This window comes from Mytilus californianus, unplaced genomic scaffold (genome assembly GCF_021869535.1).
Source record: "Mytilus californianus isolate M0D057914Y unplaced genomic scaffold, xbMytCali1.0.p SCAF_4, whole genome shotgun sequence".
Taxonomy (NCBI): Eukaryota; Metazoa; Mollusca; class Bivalvia; order Mytilida; family Mytilidae; genus Mytilus; species Mytilus californianus.
This window is the reverse complement of record NW_026262690.1, coordinates 62,128,088-62,148,107: the sequence shown is the minus strand read 5'-3', so window position 1 is coordinate 62,148,107 and position 20,020 is coordinate 62,128,088. Positions and strand designations below refer to the sequence as shown.

The 20,020-nt window shown below is 31.2% G+C and overlaps 1 protein-coding gene across 3 annotated transcripts in view; it reads right to left on the bottom strand.

Annotated features, from left to right (window-relative positions):
• Positions 1–20,020, bottom strand: part of LOC127698601 (exportin-1-like) — a 41,338-nt gene continuing 21,318 nt past the window's right edge. For all 3 annotated transcript variants that reach the window (XM_052202133.1, XM_052202134.1, XM_052202132.1), the window contains exons 18-24: positions 19,688–19,873; positions 14,841–14,963; positions 9,592–9,739; positions 8,948–9,175; positions 8,079–8,241; positions 3,992–4,088; positions 1–2,982 (exon numbers count right to left, since the gene is read on the bottom strand). In XM_052202133.1, the coding sequence (XP_052058093.1) occupies positions 2,836–2,982; positions 3,992–4,088; positions 8,079–8,241; positions 8,948–9,175; positions 9,592–9,739; positions 14,841–14,963; positions 19,688–19,873 (1,092 nt within the window). In that variant the 3' untranslated portion in view covers positions 1–2,835. The remainder of the gene's footprint in view (positions 2,983–3,991; positions 4,089–8,078; positions 8,242–8,947; positions 9,176–9,591; positions 9,740–14,840; positions 14,964–19,687; positions 19,874–20,020) is intronic.

Genomic DNA, 20,020 nt, shown 5'->3' with positions numbered 1-20,020 from the left:
TTTCAAAGGGTTTTTAATACTTTATTGTCTGTTTTTTTCACAGATCTAATAGAAAATGTAGATAACTAACACATGATGAACAAAGTGTATGACTACATGTACTATAAATATGACACAAAAATTATAACATGGGACATAATCACAAATATACACCATTCAAAATCTTGACAATAGTTTCTTGAATTTACTACACTACTGTAATTTTTTTTTAATGTGAACTGTCAAAACATCTTGTTGGCTTATTTTCAATTTGTTTTCATTAAGAACAGCGACTAATTTCTCAAAACATCTTACGAGAAATACTTGTAAGTCATGACCATTTCAGTATAACTTATGATAAATTTTGTCATAAGATTTTTTGTTAAAAGAGCCCCAGATTTTTACTCAACATTCAATGGTCAAGCATTTCTCTTAGAAAAGGTATTCTGTATGTGTACTTTTTTTCCACTGTGTAATATTTTCCTAAATTTTGCAAAAATTAATATACATGTGAATACAAATGCAGTTTGCATGCATATAAAAATGATTGAATAAATACACACCGGAATAACCAACTTTACATGCATGTTTAACTTGTTTATATTACATAACCTCAATTGAACTGTGAAACTGATATAACAACAACAGTGATCCATACAAAATCCAAATAACCTTTTCACTGATAGCCGCCCTGACAGAAATTATTCCGAGACAATAGCTTCCCTGACTATAAGTTGAAGAACTTCATATTAAGTATCAATAAAAAAAAATTCGGCATTGAAATACATAAAATTCACAAAATTCGTCTTTTGGACCCCAAAACATAAATTTTTAACCCATAAGTTTGAAAATTTCAACGAGGTTAAAAATAAAAATGTTCCCTTACTTCAAATTCCAGCAAAATACATAAATTTCAATTGATTTTGACATGGTTCTCAACAAATGGAAGTGCCATGTTTACACTTTTATCACTTTTATTCAGGCAATAAAAAAAGAAAGATAACTTGTTTGCAATGTTTTTCAGCTGGAAAAAAAAGAGGTATCCCTATCCCAGTAAACACCGTTAGCTGTCTGAAGAGTGAATAAAAGTAAACAAGGATTCGTCGGCGAAAGGGTGAAGGATAAAAAGGAATAAAGGTTACAAATTATGCCCCAAGCCAAATATGACAGTTTTACTGTGTAACTAAAATCTTAATCCGATAATAACCTCTATCCAACAGACGACTGTTTTGATGATTGAATAATCTTTGTTTATTTTGTTTCATATCATTAAACAAACAAAAAAGACCTTTTTTTTTTTTTTAGAAAACCGCAAATATTAACTACACACGAAAAAAAAGTACATATACAGTATAACCTACAGCAACAGGTATTTTAAAAGTAATGTCTTATGCTCTTGAAAAACTATATATGCATAAAATGATAAAGTGAATTACAACTTTCAGGTTAATATGCATCATCATACAATATTATCTAGGATTTTTCACTCTTGAACATTTATACTGTACATGATTTCTGCTAAATAATTCAAACAAGACCAAAATGTATGAGTAAGCAAATAACCCCTCCAAAACAGATATATAAGTTCAAATCTTTGTAAACATTGCATTTTAAATACTTATAAAATGAATGCTTTAACAGCTATTTACCAAATGTTTAAAGCATTTCATAAACATACTCATTTAGCAAGGAAGATTTTTTTTGATACATTGATTCCAAAAATTAAATGAAGAACAACTTGTTTATAAAATATTATTTCAGCATAACATAGGAATTGCATGAAAACAATACAGACTAAATATATTGAAATGGAAGTTAATTTTATACTGTCACATACAACCTGAATTCAGACATTATGAAAACTTTGACTTTTCCATAGGAAAAGGTCACACATTTGATACAGGATTACACAATTGTACATTATCATATAATAATCTGACACCTAATCTATAATCTGACAGATAAATAAGCTTTCTATCTGTAAAGATTTTTTTCAAGCTTATTTAATATATTTTAAAACGATTTATTTTCATCAAATATCTAATTATTTAGCTAACTAGTTAATACAGACCATTGATAACAACTTTATCATGAAATTTCTTTTAAGATATTTAAGAAACTATTGAATGAACTTTAAAAATTTGGCAGTTGTTTATAATGGACAAATTTTCCATATCAAGATTTCTGCAACATCAAATAAGGTTAAATACAAATTGAAATGACAATGCATGGGTCATGCAGTTTGAAATGTGTTTTGAGTGTTTTATCTAATGATATGACATCTACAGAAGGCATGATAATCAGTGACATGTTTTATGAGACACAGGCATTGCCAGTTCAGACCTTACATGTAGAAAGAACACTTATATACATATACTTCTTGTTTTATGTATTTACAAATTTACACAATATAATGTACATGCCATTAAATACACAATGAAAGCACTGAAACATCTGATGTTTTAGAATATAAACAAATGGAAATATACTACCATGATGTACAGATATTTTCATATCACAAAAATGGCACCAACAAAAATGAACAATGATAATAGAACTTCATTATGAAGTATTATTATGTATTTGAAAGGAACGAAGTCTTTCAAAAAAAAAATCAACAGGAGATAAACATGATATATCTCAATTAATAAAATAATTTACCTCTTGATAAAAAAGGGCAGAAAGAAATATGTGTACTCAAGTAAAAAGTTATAATATAATAAGTAAATCAAACAGTTAGTTTCAAAGTGTATGTATATGTGGCATGCATACAAGTTGAAAGAGGATATTTGAAGGTTTCAAAGGTAAATGTTTATGTAAAATATTATTTCATGGGGTGAAATAATCAATAAAATGTCAATCTTGCATTTCTTCTGGGATTTCATGTGGTCCAATGATACCAGGAACAGCTAGCTGCTGTTTACGTTTTTCTTCTTGTGCACTTTTGATTGCCGTTTCTCGTTCTTCCAAAAACAGATCAGCATTGTCTTCACCTGCATATTCCTGAAATCATAAATTGCAAATGCTTAATTTACTTAAAGAAAACCAGAAATTAAACCATAAACAGCTGCACTAGGAGCACAAGTTGTATACATATTGCAAGAATAAAATGGAACTAGATATCATTGAGATGGGAGCCATCTCTGTGGGCCCAGCTGGGAAAAATGTCTGGTAAAAAATTTGTATCTTTATCATTGGACATGGAGTTGTCAACTGAAACAAAAGTTTTTTACCTTGACCTTTGACCTAGGAAGTTGTACATAAATTATGACACACCCTCTGGTGTTGGTTTATATACATTTCAAGTATAAATTTTGAAATCATAACGGTTCTCAAGATATAGAGCGGACACGATCTTTACCATAGGACATGGGGTTGTCAACTAAAACCAAAGTTTTTGACCTTGACCTTTGACCTAGGCAGTTGTACATACATTATGACACACCCTCTGGTGTTGGTTAATATACATGTCAAGTATAAACTTTGAAATCATAACGGTTCTCTAGATATAGAGCGGAAACAATTCGTTACGGACGGACAGACAGACAACAGACTGATCACTATAGGGCGTCTGCCATTTGTCGGGCCCTAATAATGTAGAAAGCAATAAATAAAAATTTTGAAAAATGGCCCTGCAGAAAAACTTGCTGGAAGACATCCTTAGGTGTATAAAAATTGATTTAAATTTGACTGTTCAATTCCATTACTCTGAAAAAAACATATCCAATATTTTTTTAAATCAAAAAGGATCTTACTTTCACCTATCAAACACTTAAAAGTTTGAAGAAAACTGATCCAAGCATATTTTAGCTAGGGTGTGACATGTGTCTTCTTTCATCTTGGATTGTAATATAGCAGAAAACAATTGGTATTAATCTTTAATGAAATATGCTTAGTTTGAGACAGGAATTTTTTTTAATTTTTAAGACTTTTAAATGAAGAACTTGTCTATTTCCTACAATAGGCTTTTCATTTACATGCAGTTTCTTACATGCATTAATAAAGTACTTACCCTGATCTGAACCAAGAAATCTCGCAGATGTTCCTTGAAAGAAGGAATATCTTGGTCAAAACTAAACAGTCCTTCAATAAACACTTTGATTTGTGGCCTGCAAGAAAATATTGAATGATTTTTACACTTTATACTGCTTCTGACTTTTTCTTTTAAATAAAGCAAGACTGAAAACAACATATAATTTGTCAATAAAAATCAAGATGGCCCTGTATTAAAGCTGTTATCCTAATGCTAGCAATTTAAAGGTTTGGTTGGCTTGCTTGCTTTGTTTGTATAAATGTTTGTTCAAGCATTGTAATTAAGATTGACATCTGCAATCAATAGATAGGCGGGACTTCAGCTTGTTTACATTATATATAACACCCAATAACATTTAAGTATCAATAATGTATACAAGCTGAAACCCCGCCTTTTTATTGATTGCAGATGCCAATCTTAATTACAATGCTTGAGCAATCATTTATACAAACAAAGCAAGCCAACCAAACCATTAAACTACAAGCATTAGGATAACAGCTTTAAAACCATTTATCATTTGCCTTTTGATAATAAAATAAAATGCTTCGCTGGGGCGCAGCTTGATACGACCGCAGAGGTCGAACCCTGAACAGTTGGGGCAAGTATGGACACAAAATTCAAGCTTGATACAGCTATGACTTTGGATTGTCATTAAATATTTGACACAGCATAGGTTTCTGACACAGGATGAATGTGGTGTAAGAACTGGAAAAAATTTAATTTACCTATTATGGTGGAATATCCATAAACTAAATTGTTTGTTAATTTCAATATATCAAAGAATATGTAGAATTCAATGTTTGATGTAATGTAATAAAGTTGAAATTTGGACCGTTTTTGTTCAATGTGGACCAATTTGGTAACATGTATAAATAATCAAAAATCTAAATACATGGGAGCCCATTTCAATACATCATAAAGGTATTAAAATAGAAAGTGACATCATAGTCATGGCTAAAAATAAACAAAAATCCTTAATCAGCAACATTTAAAGTAATATCTAAAAATAAAATTCCTTTGTAACCATAAAAGCCCATTTAAATACATCATAAAGATATTAAAATAGAAAATGACATCATAGTCATGGCTAAACATAGCAAAAAACCCTTAATCAGCATCATTTAACAGTAATATCTAAAAATGGAAATTACATCATAAAGGTATTAAAATAGAAAATGACATCATAGTCATGGCTAAAAATAAACAAAATCCTTAATCAGCATCAGCAACATTTTATAGTAATATCTAAAAATAAAATTCCTTTGTAACCATAAAAGCCCATTTAAATACATCATAACAGATATTAAAATAGAAAATGACATCATAGTCATGGCTAAACATAGCAAAAACCTTAATCAGCATCATTTAACAGTAATATCTAAAAATAAAAATTTCTTTGCAACCACAAAAGTAAAATAGAAAATGACATCATAATCATAGCTAAAAATAAACAAAACTTTTTTTTATTGGCAAATTTTAAATGGAGTTTATTATACTAAAACAATAAATTTGCAACCATAAACATGATAAAACCCCATTTAAACACATCATAAAAGTATTAAATAATTCAACTACATCATAAGGCTATAAAAATAGAAAATGACTTCATAGTCAAGGCTAAAGGTAAACAAAAAACCTTCATCGGCAAAATTTTATATTGGCAAATTTCCAATGAAGTTTATTACACTAAAATTGTTGGCAAATTTCCAATGCATTTATTAACAATAAAGTTATTGGCAAATTTCCAATTTACATAATTTAAAAGCAGTGTAGATGAGATATTTAAATGAGTTTGAATTACCAACCTTACACTGCTTTTAAATAATGTTCTTTACTCAATTATTTGTCTATTAAAATGGAAACCCTTGTTTTTTTAACCTTTTTTCCCCTTATTCCTTAAACATTAGAGCCATAACCACCCCCCCCCCCCCCCCCCAAAGCCAATTATTACTTTCCAATGTAACCTAAATTTCCAATATACATAATTTTAAATTTCAATACCTCATGATATATAACCGTATCATTATTATTTTCTTTCATATATAAATCTGAAACAACCATCTTTAAATGGAAAATTTTAAAGAAAAAAAAAGGAAAAAAAAAATCCTACCACCCACACATTTTTTCAACCCCCTTTTGATTCATCATCCCCCACCTCAATCACAACCTTCAATTTGTGGTATGGTACATTGCAATACAATTTCACAGAGATCCATACACTTGAACACAAGTTTTTGTTGCAAACTAAAACAAGAGTGCACACGCTGAAATGTCTCGCCTTCTTTACTAATCATTGATATTATGTTGATAGTCCTAAATATAAAGCTTTATTACAACTGTCACATAAACTTAACATTAACCAAGTAAACTAAACATTGACCAATGAACCATGAAAATGAGGTCAAGGTCAGATGAACCATGCTAGGCAGGCATGTACAGCTAACAATTCTTCCATACAACAAATAGAGTTGACCTATTGCTTATAGTTTAAGAAAAACAGACCAAAACACAAAAACTTAACACTGAGCAATGAACCTTGAAAATGAGGTCAAGGTCAAATAAAACCTGCGTGACTGCCAAATAGATCATAAAATATTTCCATACACCAAATATAGTTGAACTATTGCATATAGTATAAGAAAAACAGACCAAAACACAAAAACTTAACTATAACCACTGAACCATGAAAATGAGGTCAAGGTCAGATGACACCTGCCAGTTGGACATGTACACCTTACAGTCCTTCCATACACCAAATATACTAGACCTATTGCTTATAGTATCTGAGATATGGACTTGACCACCAAAACTTAACCTTGTTCATTGATCCATGAAATGAGGTCGAGGTCAAGTGAAAACTGTCTGACGGGCATGAGGACCTTGCAAGGTACGCACATACCAAATATAGTTGAACTATTGCACATAGTATTAGAAAAAAAGACCAAAACTCAAAAACTTAACTTTGACCACTGAACCATGAAAATAAGGTCAAGGTCAGATGACACCTGCCCGCTAGACATGTACACCTTACAATCATTCCATACACCAAATATAGTAGACCTATGGCATACAGTATAAGAAAAACAGACCAAAACACAAAAACTTAACTATAACCACTGAACCATGAAAATGAGGTCAAGGTCAGATGACACCTGCCAGTTGGACATGTACACCTTACAGTCCTTCCATACACCGAATATACTAGACCTATTGCTTATAGTATCTGAGATATGGACTTGACCACCAAAACTTAACCTTGTTCACTGATCCATGAAATGAGGTCGAGGTCAAGTGAAAACTGTCTGACGGGCATGAGGACCTTGCAAGGTACGCACATACCAAATATAGTTATCTTATTACTTATAAGAGAGAATCTAACATTACAAAAAATCTGAACTTTTTTTTCAAGTAGTCACTGAACCATGAAAATGAGGTCAAGGACATTGGACATGTGACTGACGGAAACTTTGTAACATGAGGCATCCATATACAAAGTATGAAGCATCCAGACCTTCCACCTTCTAAAATATAAAGCTTTTAAGAAGTTAGCTAACGCCGCCGCCGCCGGATCGCTATCCCTATGTCGAGCTTTCTGCGACAAAAGTCACAGGCTCGACAAAAATCCTTATTTTCGACCAATATTTGGCCCCTTATTCATAAATGTTTGAGCAATTAACCCCAAAACTCAATTCCTACTTTCTCTTCGTGATAAAAAATAACTAACTTAAAATGTAAATTTTAAACAAAAACAGTTTTATGCTAACTGAGAAATTTAAGAATTGGAATGGACCAGATGAGCTAAAATTTAATACTATTGCAACAGATTAGCATTTCATGTCTCCCCTAAATAAACACTAAAACGTATATATTGTGGTTAGTTTGGTTTCTTTTTTAGCAATTAATATATACTGTTGCTGACAACACAAAATTAAGCACTGACAAGAATACACAGTAACTTGACAAGAAACAATGCTTGTACAAACTGAAACATATATCTGGAATTGCATTTTCTGTTTAATAAAAGGAAATAAAATATATTCCATCTTTGCAAAAATTATTTACTCACTCATTTAGATGTGGAAAGGCATGCTTGAGTAATTCTAATAGGAACTGCATAATATGCTGACCATTCTGTGAATTGTCACCACTGCCTGCCAAAGCCACAGTAATTTTACCATTTTCAACCAAACAAAACATATATGCCAATATTGTAGCCTGTGTGGTTAATCCTGAAATGCAAAGAAGAATACTTCTATTTATTCTTATGAAGGTAAATTTTCAAATTCTTTTTTTTACTAACATTAAACTGAGGAAATTATCCTGTTGTGTAAATTGGATCTTTAAATGATTGATAAGATTGATTTTTTGGTGTTAAACAGCACTTTAGCATCATTTGCTATTTGGTGGCGGTCAGTTTGTAATGGTAGAGGAAGACCAAGTGTTTCGTGAGAACTACAGACCTTCGGCAGAAAACTGGCACTCCTAGTCAATTAAGATTGAAGTCAAACCCACCTGCCACATAAGAGCTTACTCACAACCTGAGTGTTGACAGGCTAGTGATACAGTAGATGAACTACTTGACCACTCGACAACAGAGGCTCCTTGGATCTTTAAGATATATCAGACTCTGGGACAGGAGAAACAAAAATTAAACGCTTCCAAACAGATATAACTTTAAACTCAGTAAAAATAAACAACTAAAGCATTCTCTACCTGTAAATGTTCTCTGAAAGTTAAGTTGTCAACTCAAATAATATTCAATGATCTACATCAAATGAAAAGCTACATTTTAAGCAAATATAGATTCAAAACATGTTTAAAACAATGTATTTCAACAGTATTTTTGCCCTTATCTTTTATCAAGATTTCATCACAACTCTGACAAATTTTCAATACTAAGTCTGCTCCAGTTAGTTGAGTTACGTGTAAATTTACCTGCTGTGTGAGAACTATCAGTTACAACAGAGAAAACATGTTGTAAAATGTCTTTGAAGTAAGTTTGATAAAAACTCTGAGCTGCCTCTTCCTTTTGTGCCACATTTTGTAATAACTGATAGAGAATGTCAAGCCCTGTATCTGCTACATTCCTCATTGTATGTTTGAATGCCCATATTATAGAGTCTAACACTAATTTGAATTGTGCTGGTGGAATATTTAGGAAGGCTGAAAAAGAAGTTAATTTTACAACTTAAGTTCTTTTAATAATCGTCAGATGCTTAAACAATAAAAGATCAGTAATATCTAGGGAAAACGTCAAAAAAAATACAATTATCAGGATATCAAATCATTTTAAGGGTCAATACATTTATCATAGAAGTCTATTTGATAAAACAAAAAACATGAAAAAGACAATTTGCATATTGGTACGTTTATTTTGAACTATTTTAAAAAGTTTTAAGTAATAAATAACATTTACATGATTTCAGTATTTAGCTCTATATTTATGGCCAAACTGCGACCTTGAGATTGAGAACAGCAATAAAATCAGTTCCTTTGTCTTAGGCTTTGTCAAGTTTGTGTATGTATAATCAGCAATTAAAAAGATGTTTTGTCTTTGATTTCAGCGCTTCTGAAATTACCTTGGAAACAATGTGTATTGACTGCCTGTAACAACAGAAAGAAATTTGTTCTGTGTTCTGGAAACTCTTCAAAATCTTTGTTGATCATTTCTAATGTACATTCAAATACTGCATCAAATATCTGAGGAATATCATTAGTTATGTTACCCTGAAAATAGAAATATCAAGCCATTCAATATTGCATCAAATATCTAATGATTATCATTAGTAATGTTACCCTGAAAATAGAATTATCTTACCTTCTATACATTTCTAGGAATATGATTGGTTAAAAGCAACCGTGTGGAGACAGTGTATATTTCATATGGGGTTAGTAGGTGTCGTTTATTTCAATACACAGTTAGTAGTGGTGTTACGTCCCTTTGGGAAAACAACACGGTGTTGAGGAAAAATCTTAAAGGTTTCAACAGAGAAAGAAATTGATGATGAACGATTGAAATAAATTCATTAAACACATAAAAAAGCTAACAAGTTGTTATTGTTGGCAATTGTTTTTGTATAGACCAATGGAAGTAGGTTCTTTATATAGAAGACTTGATCACTTTGGTAGGCCACTAGTCTAAATACCACATGTTAAGATAGTCAGTAAGATAAATTCGTTACACAGTGTGCTAGTGACCTAATACGATATTTATGGGGTCAGTAAATTCCAAATGGGGATTCATGCTTCGCTCGCACCCAATATGGAATTTACTGACTCATATATATAGTTTTAGGTCACTAGCACACTATGTAACTAATAATATCAAGCCATTCAATATTGCATCAAATATCTGAAGAATATCATTAGTTACGTTACCCTGAAAATACAAATATCAAGCCATTCAATATTACATCAAATATCTGAGGCATATCATTAGTTATGTTACCATGGAAATACAAATATCAAGTCATTCAATACGGCATCAAATATCTGAGACATATCATTAGTTATATTACCCTAAAAATACAAATATATGTCATTCAATTATTAACACATAAAATGGGAAATTTTAAAAACCCAGTTCATGTATTAATTGTAAAACAACTTTGACCCTTCCTCATATTTACTGTCGGCAGTACTACAAACTTGACCATTTTTGTGTGATGTAATATTTTCCATACTTTATACTCATTTCTAATAAAATGCTTCGCTGGGGCGCAGCTTGATACGACCGCAGAGGTCGAACCCTGAACAGTTGGGGCAAGTATGGACACAAAATTCAAGCTTGATACAGCTATGACTTTGGATTGTCATTAAATATTTGACACAGCATAGGTTTCTGACACAGGATGAATGTGGTGTAAGAACTGGAAAAAATTTAATTTACCTATTATGGTGGAATATCCATAAACTAAATTGTTTGTTAATTTCAATATATCAAAGAATATGTAGAATTCAATGTTTGATGTAATGTAATAAAGTTGAAATTTGGACCGTTTTTGTTCAATGTGGACCAATTTGGTAACATGTATAAATAATCAAAAATCTAAATACATGGGAGCCCATTTAAATACATCATAAAGGTATTAAAATAGAAAGTGACATCATAGTCATGGCTAAAAATAAACAAAAATCCTTAATCAGCAACATTTAAAGTAATATCTAAAAATAAAATTCCTTTGTAACCATAAAAGCCCATTTAAATACATCATAAAGATATTAAAATAGAAAATGACATCATAGTCATGGCTAAACATAGCAAAAAACCCTTAATCAGCATCATTTAACAGTAATATCTAATAAACTGCTTCGCTGAGCGCAGCTGGATACGCCCGCAGAGGTCCAACCCTGAACAGTTTGGGCAAAAATGGACACAATATTCAAGCTTGATACAGGTCTGAATTTGGATTGTAATTAAATATTTGACATATTATAGGTTTCTGAATAAATGTAGTCAAAGAACTTGAAATTGGTTATATGAATTGAATTTATATTCAATTAAAGATTTCTTGCTGTTGTGCAATACACTATGCTGTTGCGCAATACTTAGTAAATCTGTTGTCAGACTATAAACAAATAAAATTTATAAAATTCTAAAGGGAGCTTACATCAATAGATATAAACAATTCACCAAAGTTTCATAAGAATTGCTGAAAGCATTTTTGAGTTATGGTCTGAAAACTGGAAAATCCCACCTTTTTTAACGAATAAAACCCCATAACTCGGAAATGTAAAAACTAAAATTTATAAAATTCTAAAGGGAGCTTACATCAATAGATATCAACAATTCATCAAAGTTTCATGAGAACTGCTGAAAGCATTTGAGTTATTATCCGAAAACTGGAAAATCCCCCTTTTTTTTATGAATAAAACCCTGTAACTTGGAAACGTAAAATCTTAAATTTATAAAAATCAAAAGGGAGCTCATGTCAATAGATATAAACAATTAACCAAAATTTCTTGCAAGTTGGTGAAAGGATTCTTGAGTTATTGTCCGAAAACTGGAAAATCCCCCTTTTTTTAATGAATAAAACCCCATAACTCGGAAACGTAAAATCTAAAATTTATAAAATTCTAAAGGCAGATTACATCAATAGATATCAACAATTCATCAAAGTTTCATGAGAACTGCTGAAAGCATTTTTGAGTTATTGTCCGAAAACTGGAAAATCCCCCTTTTTTTTATGAATAAAACCCTGTAACTTGGAAACGTAAAATCTAAAATTTATAAAAATCAAAAGGGAGCACATGTCAATAGATATAAACAATTAACCAAAATTTCTTGCAAGTTGGTGAAAGCATTCTTGAGTTATTGTCCGAAAACTGGAAAATCCCCCTTTTTTTAATGAATAAAACCCCATAACTTGGAAACGCAAAATCTAAAATTTATAAAAAACGAAAGGGAGCTCTCATCAATAGATATAAACAATTCACCAAAGTTTTATGCAAATTGGTTAAAGAGTTTTTGAGTTAATGTCCGACATGTTGACGACGGACGGACAGACGGACGGACGGACAGACGGACAACGGTATACCATAATACGTCCCGTAAACGGGCGTATAAAAATGGAAATTACATCATAAAGGTATTAAAATAGAAAATGACATCATAGTCATGGCTAAAAATAAACAAAATCCTTAATCAGCATCAGCAACATTTTATAGTAATATCTAAAAATAAAATTCCTTTGTAACCATAAAAGCCCATTTAAATACATCATAACAGATATTAAGATAGAAAATGACATCATAGTCATGGCTAAACATAGCAAAAACCTTAATCAGCATCATTTAACAGTAATATCTAAAAATAAAAATTTCTTTGCAACCATAAAAGTAAAATAGAAAATGACATCATAATCATAGCTAAAAATAAACAAAAATTTTTTATTGGCAAATTTTAAATGGAGTTTATTATACTAAAACAATAAATTTGCAACCATAAACATGATAAAACTCCATTTAAACACATCATAAAAGTATTAAATAATTCAACTACATCATAAGGCTATAAAAATAGAAAATGACTTCATAGTCAAGGCTAAAGGTAAACAAAAAACCTTCATCACCAAAATTTTATATTGGCAAATTTCCAATGAAGTTTATTACACTAAAATTGTTGGCAAATTTCCAATGCATTTATTAGCAATAAAGTTATTGGCAAATTTCCAATTTACATAATTTAAAAGCAGTATAGATGAGATATTTAAATGAGTTTGAATTACCAACCTTACACTGCTTTTAAATAATGTTCTTTACTCAATTATTTGTCTATTAAAATGGAAACCCTTGTTTTTTAACCTTTTTTCCCCTTATTCCTTAAACTTTAGAGCCATAACCACCCCCCCCCCCCCAAAGCCAATTATTACTTTCCAATGTAACCTAAATTTCCAATATACATAATTTTAAATTTCAATTCCTCATGATATATAACCGTATCATTATTATTTTCTTTCATATATAAATCTGAAACAACCATCTTTAAATGGAAAATTTTAAAGAAAAAAAAAGGAAAAAAAAAAATCCTACCCCCCACACATTTTTTCAACCCCCTTTTGATTCATCATCCCCCACCTCAATCACAACCTTCAATTTGTGGTATGGTACATTGCAATACAATTTCACAGAGATCCATACACTTGAACACAAGTTTTTGTTGCAAACTAAAAAAATCCTTATTTTCGACCAATATTTGGCCCCTTATTCATAAATGTTTAAGCAATTAACCCCAAAACTCAATTCCTACTTTCTCTTCGTGATAAAAAATAACTAACTTAAAATGTAAATTTTAAACAAAAAAAAAAGGAAAAAAAAAAATTACCCCTTTTTTGACCCCCGCCCCCCTTATGATTCATCACCCCCACCCCCCTTTCCCCCCAAACCAAGCTCAATAACAGCCTTGCCTTTGTGGTATGGTACCTTGTAATACAATTTTAGAGAGATCCATACACTTGAACACAAGTTATTGTCTAGAAACTAAAAAATGCTTATTTTAAACCCCTTTTTAGGCCCCTTATTACTAAATGTTTTGGGCAATTACCACAACACTCAATTCCAGCTTTCCCTTTGTGAAATGGAACCTTGTAGTAAAATTTCAGAAAGATCCATACACTTACACACAAGTTATTGTCATGAAACTAGAAAAATGCTTGTTTTTTGTCCCCTTTTGGCCCCTTATTCCTAAAATTTTGAGGCAATTAACCCCAAAATCAATCCCAGCATTGACCCTTTGTGATATGGAATCTTGTGGTACAATGTCAAAGAGATCCATATGCTAACACACAAGTTATGTCTGGAAGTTACAAAAATGCTTATTTTCGGCCCCTTTTTGGCCCCTAATTCCTTAACTGTTGGTACCATAACCCCCAAAATCAATCCCCACCTTCCTATTGTGGTATTGAACCTTATGGTAAAATTTCATAGAGATCCATTTACTTAAACTAAAGTTAGAGTGCGAAAACCATTGTGTATTCGGACGACGGCGCCGGACGACGACGACGTCGACGCCAACGTCATACCAATATACGACCTCAAAATTTTTTTGCAGTCGTATAAAAATGACTATAAAATATTTTTTTCCAGATCAAGGACGATATGTTGAAAGGAGAACTTGTTGGAAAATATTTCTACTTTTTTCAAACAGTACACATATAATTTTTTATTCTAAGATTTTTTTGTAGCAATTGAGTCCTGTGTATGAGAACTTCAGGCCATTTACCTGCTGAAATTTTGTCAAATATCAACACTATATTATTGACAACTGAGACCATTGTTTGGAAAACTTCAGGGTTTTTACCTACTGATTGATTAATAAAGTACTACTCACCTCTAATCTGTTAACAATTGAGGCCATTGTACTGAGGACTTCTGGCTCTCTAGCTGCTGGAACATTTCTCTGGTAATCTAACAATACAGCATCTAGTAATGGTGGGATGAAATTAACTGCAACCTGTAAATACAACAATACACTGCAGATTCTAGACTAAAACTAGATAAAGGTAGTCTAGCTTAAAAACTTGACACACAAAGCAGTTTAATCAAAACAGATAAAATTTGTAATAAGTTCAACTTCCCCTCATGTTGTAAACTAAAAGCACTTAAATCAAAATCCTGACAAAATGGCCTCCCCTTTATTTTGCATGGGGATAAAAATAGAAGATCAATTGTTTTTCCTCGAAATTTAGATTTTAGTGAATGCCCACAATGCTGTTTAAAAGAATCTCCAATTCTGGCTAAATAAGAGCTAATTCAGAAGTTTGTTTTGACAAATTTTTTTACATCAAGCAAATACAATCTAAATTGGTTTTCGGACAATGGTAAAACCGTTGCTTTATTAACATTTCTTGCATAATCACAGTCAACTTCATGCAACAATAACTAAAAATTCAGCATAAGGATCATTTTTCATGTAAGATACAGATGTCATAATTTACACACAACATAAAAATTATTTCAAAGCCCTCAGCTCTCATAATCACATGATCACTGACCAACAGTGATGTATAACTACAACAAATCTAAAACAGCAAGCTGTTTTTTCTAGAAACAATAAATAAAAAAAAAAAGTGGAAAATTGAAGAAAGTAAATTAAGTAAATTTTTTGGTGATTTGTTGCAATTATAACATACTGATACAGTCTCTGATTTGAATTTCTACATCATTGGGCTTGTCAAGTTTTTTCCTCTCACCCTAGTTTTCTATTGGACAGAAAATTCATTTCATGTTCTAAAACAACATTTTTTCATGATTACAAATAATATTGAACAACTGTCTGAAAAGTGTCATTTTGAAAAAAAAAAAAAAATCAATTTGTTGTTAATGTAAAAATTAATAGGACATCTATATTATATATCAGAATATGAAGTTTCATCCAACCTTGTGCTAAATATACCATAAAGAAAACAAGCATTCTGTGAGTATTGCATGGCTATACATAGTCCCCTACCGGTTACAAATTAATTGTAATGGAACGAAATTCTAACTTGATCTATAACTTGTCATGGTGTAAACTACATAAAAATATCAAGTCAAAATCTTCAAGCATGACAAAAAAAACTGTTGAAAACTGATTATTTAAGTGAATTTTCTATGTCCAAAGACCATAACTCTGCACAAAATTATCAGACTGGAACAAAATTCCAACTTGATCCGTAACTTGTCATGATGAAACTATATACTAATTATCAAATCAATATCTTCAAGAATGACAAACAAACCTACCACTAAATTCTTCAAACAATTTACCAAAGAAATCCAAAATGTCATTTTGTCTTTTAAAAGTCTTTTAAAAAAATGAGTTATTTCCCTTTGAACAGAAATCTACTAATTAATAAGTATTTCATAAAAAATTTAATTCTAGGGAAAGGGCTTTAACTGAACAAAGAGAAAAGCTAAAATCGTGAAAATTGAACTTGACCTGTAACTTGTCATGATAAATCAATAAACCAAATATCAAATCAATATCTTCAAGCACGAAGAAAAAAAGTCTGGAAAACTGATTTGCTGGACTGACAGATGGACAGACAGACAGACGGAGTGCAAACCTAAAGTCCCTTTCGACTTCGTAGGTAGGGGACTGAAAAAACAATGCATGTTTAGGGTTTCTTTCCTAAATATTCTAGTTCTAGTTGATACGATATGCCAGGGCTTGTATTTCCAATCATGATTTCCTTGATAGAGGGTTGCTGCTCACAAGGAAGCTATTAAACCAAGAGTTCCAAGTGGTGAAGATAATATCGTCTCACCGTAAATTTTACAGACGCCATCAAATGTTGGTTGACCGTTATGGAATATCCGTTTCAGAGATTACAATGGATATGTTCCAATGGTCATAACTACAATCCCGTCCCCTTTACCCTGAATTTGACCTACCGAAATAGACTTATCACCAGATTTGTACTACCATGAGCAACACAATGGGTGCCACATGTGGAGCAGGATCTGCTTACCCTTCCGGAGCAACTGAGAACACCCCCAGTTTTGGGTGGGGTTTGTGTTGCTCAGTCTTTGGTTTTCTATGTTGTGTTTTGTGTACTGTTGTTTGTCTGTTTGTCCTTTTTCTTTTTTAGCCATGGTGTTGCCAATTATTTTCGACTAGTGAGTTTGAATGTCATTTTGGTATCCTTCACCTCTCTTTTATAGAGTGGGTAGGTAGGTGTTGTTTTTTTAAGACACATATACCCAAGACATTTAGGCTCATAGTTCTGAATAACAGTGTTATGTATTTTCTTTCCTCCTCTTATTTCCCCTATGCACTATAAAAACAAATCACACAATCAAAGCAGTAATTTTAAGGTCAAGGAACAGTAAATGGGCTTTGTCACAGATTTGGGTAAAATTTTGCATACAACTTTGGCTCGTTGAACTTTAACTGAAAAACGAAAAAAAATAATGCATTTATTTCTTTTATTTTCTGAAATATTACCAATTGAATTCTCTCAAAATTGATGAACATTTGTATAGAAAGCGTTTAAATTCGGCGAAAATCGTTCTTTAATTTGTCTAAAATCATCAAATCTCCAATTTCTAGTACATAGAGCTTTCAAGTAAATGACTTGATTGAATCATGTATGCATTATTTATTAAAAATTTTGCAAAGAGGATCTGTCATTTTATCGCTAACAAACAATACACTGTATGAAATATTGAACAAACTTTGATTTATTTCTCATAAACCATACTTTGAAATGAATTGAAAATTAAGCACAAGGATTATTTTCATGTAAGATACAGTTGTCATATTTCATGCACATTCTTTAAAAAGTAATGTCAAAGCCCTCAGCTCTCATAATCACGTGATCACTGACCAACAGTGATGTCTAACTACAACAAATCTAAAACAGCAAGCTGTTTTGTTAGAAACTAACTAGAAACAATTAATAAAGTGGAAAATTGAAGAAAGTAATTTTGGTGATTTGTTGTAACTATAACATACTGATACAGTCTCTGATTGAAATTTCTACATCATTGGGCTTACAAAGTTTTTTCCTCTCTTCCCTAGTTTTCTATTGGACAGAACATTTATTTCAAATTCTATAATAACAAATTTTCTTGATTACAAATACTATTGAACAACTGTCATTCTGAAAATATATATTTATTATCAATAATAAATCTATGTTATATATTTTTAATTACATGGGACATAAAAACAGATCATTAAATCTTAATGAATACCAATAATATATTTAAAAGGGATCTCCAGTTCTGGTTTAATACAATAAGAGCTTATTCAGGAAATTTATTTTGCCACATTTTGTAAGCATCAAGCAAAATAAATCTTGAGCTATTTTCCAAATGCTTGTAGTTTAAAGGTTTGGTTGGCTTGCTTGCTTTGTTTGTATAAATGTTTGCTCAAGCATTGTAATTAAGATTGACATCTGCAATCAATAGATAGGCAGGGCTTCAGCTTGTATACATTATACTCTGCATTATACTTAACGTCCAATAACATTTAAGTATAATGTATACAAGCTGAAGACCCAACTATCTATTGATTTCAGATGTCAATCTCAATTACAATGCTTGAGCAAACATTTATACAAGTAAAGTAAGCAAGCCAACCAAACCTTTAAACTACAAGCATTAGGAAAATAGCTCTAATTGGTTTGAGGACAATTGTCTCACTGTTGCTTCATTAACATTTTCACGCATAATCACTAAGTCGACTTTAAAGGCAACCATAACTTAAATTAAGCATAATGATCATTTTCACAGTTGTCATATTTTAAAAAATAATTTCAAAGCCCTCAGCTCTCATAATCACATGATCACTGACCAACAGTAATGTAAAACTTCAACAAATCTAGAACAGCAAGTAATTTTGTTAGAAACTAAAAATAATAAATAAATTTAATGGACATTTTTTTTTGGTAGATTTGTAGCAATTTTAACATACTGATACAGTCTCTGGTTTGAATTTCTACATCATTGGGCTTACAAAGTTTTTCCTCTCTTCCCTAGATTTTTATTGGACAGAATAATTTATTTCAGGTTCTATAACAAATATCAAAACTTTTATGTTCAATACATGTAATATTGAACAATAATTATGCTAAAAATATATATATTAGAATGAGAAGCTGCATGTAACATTGTGCTAAATATACCCCAAACAAAAAATAATGTATCTTTTGGTGCCTTCCTAGATGTTATCAGGTAGGTTGATAGAATCCTACTCACTATTAAATATATTGCCTGACAGGAAAGTTGTCATGAAACAATTTGTCAATGAATAAATTAAGGATGATTAATGCAGTTTGATCCTTTAAAGTCACATCAAATAGGAGTGGTGTCATTAAATATAAGTTCCTTCATAGTAGAAGTTCCAAATGGAAAAAATACTATGTAATATTATTTCCTCTGGAACAAATATTACAGTATTTGTTCCAACCGGAATAAACTATAAACAATATTTGTGCCAACAGGAACAGATATTATGGCATTGATTATAACAAAGTTTCCTGGGGAACTTCTGTTAGACTTAACAATTATATGTTGACAAAGGCTCCACCACATACATGACATAAAAAGCAATCATTAAATAGTAGTCAGTAAACCACTAAACTAACCAGGAGGGTTAAATAAATGTGTCGTTGTATCTACCATTTTTATCATTTACCCCAGAAACTCAAAACACTCTTTTTTCAACTTTTAAATACGTGTATAGCCTACCATTTGAGGATCATTTGATCTGCTAACCCATCCGGAGATCAATTTTAATGCTTCTTTCTTTACTGTTCTCATACTTCTAATGAGAGGTTGTTTGGTTACACTTTCCCCATTGCTGGCTATTGCACTACTAATGTTCTCACTCATTACTTTGTAAACATTCAGCATATCTAAATAGACTCTTCCAAGCTGAAATATACATTTTTTTCATAAACAGAAGTGGAAATACACAAAATTATTCTATAAATGTATTTTAGCAAATTCTTATACCAGATGGCTGATCAATACAATACTGTGCTATGTGAAAGATATTTCTTGTTTGAAAACATTTCACAC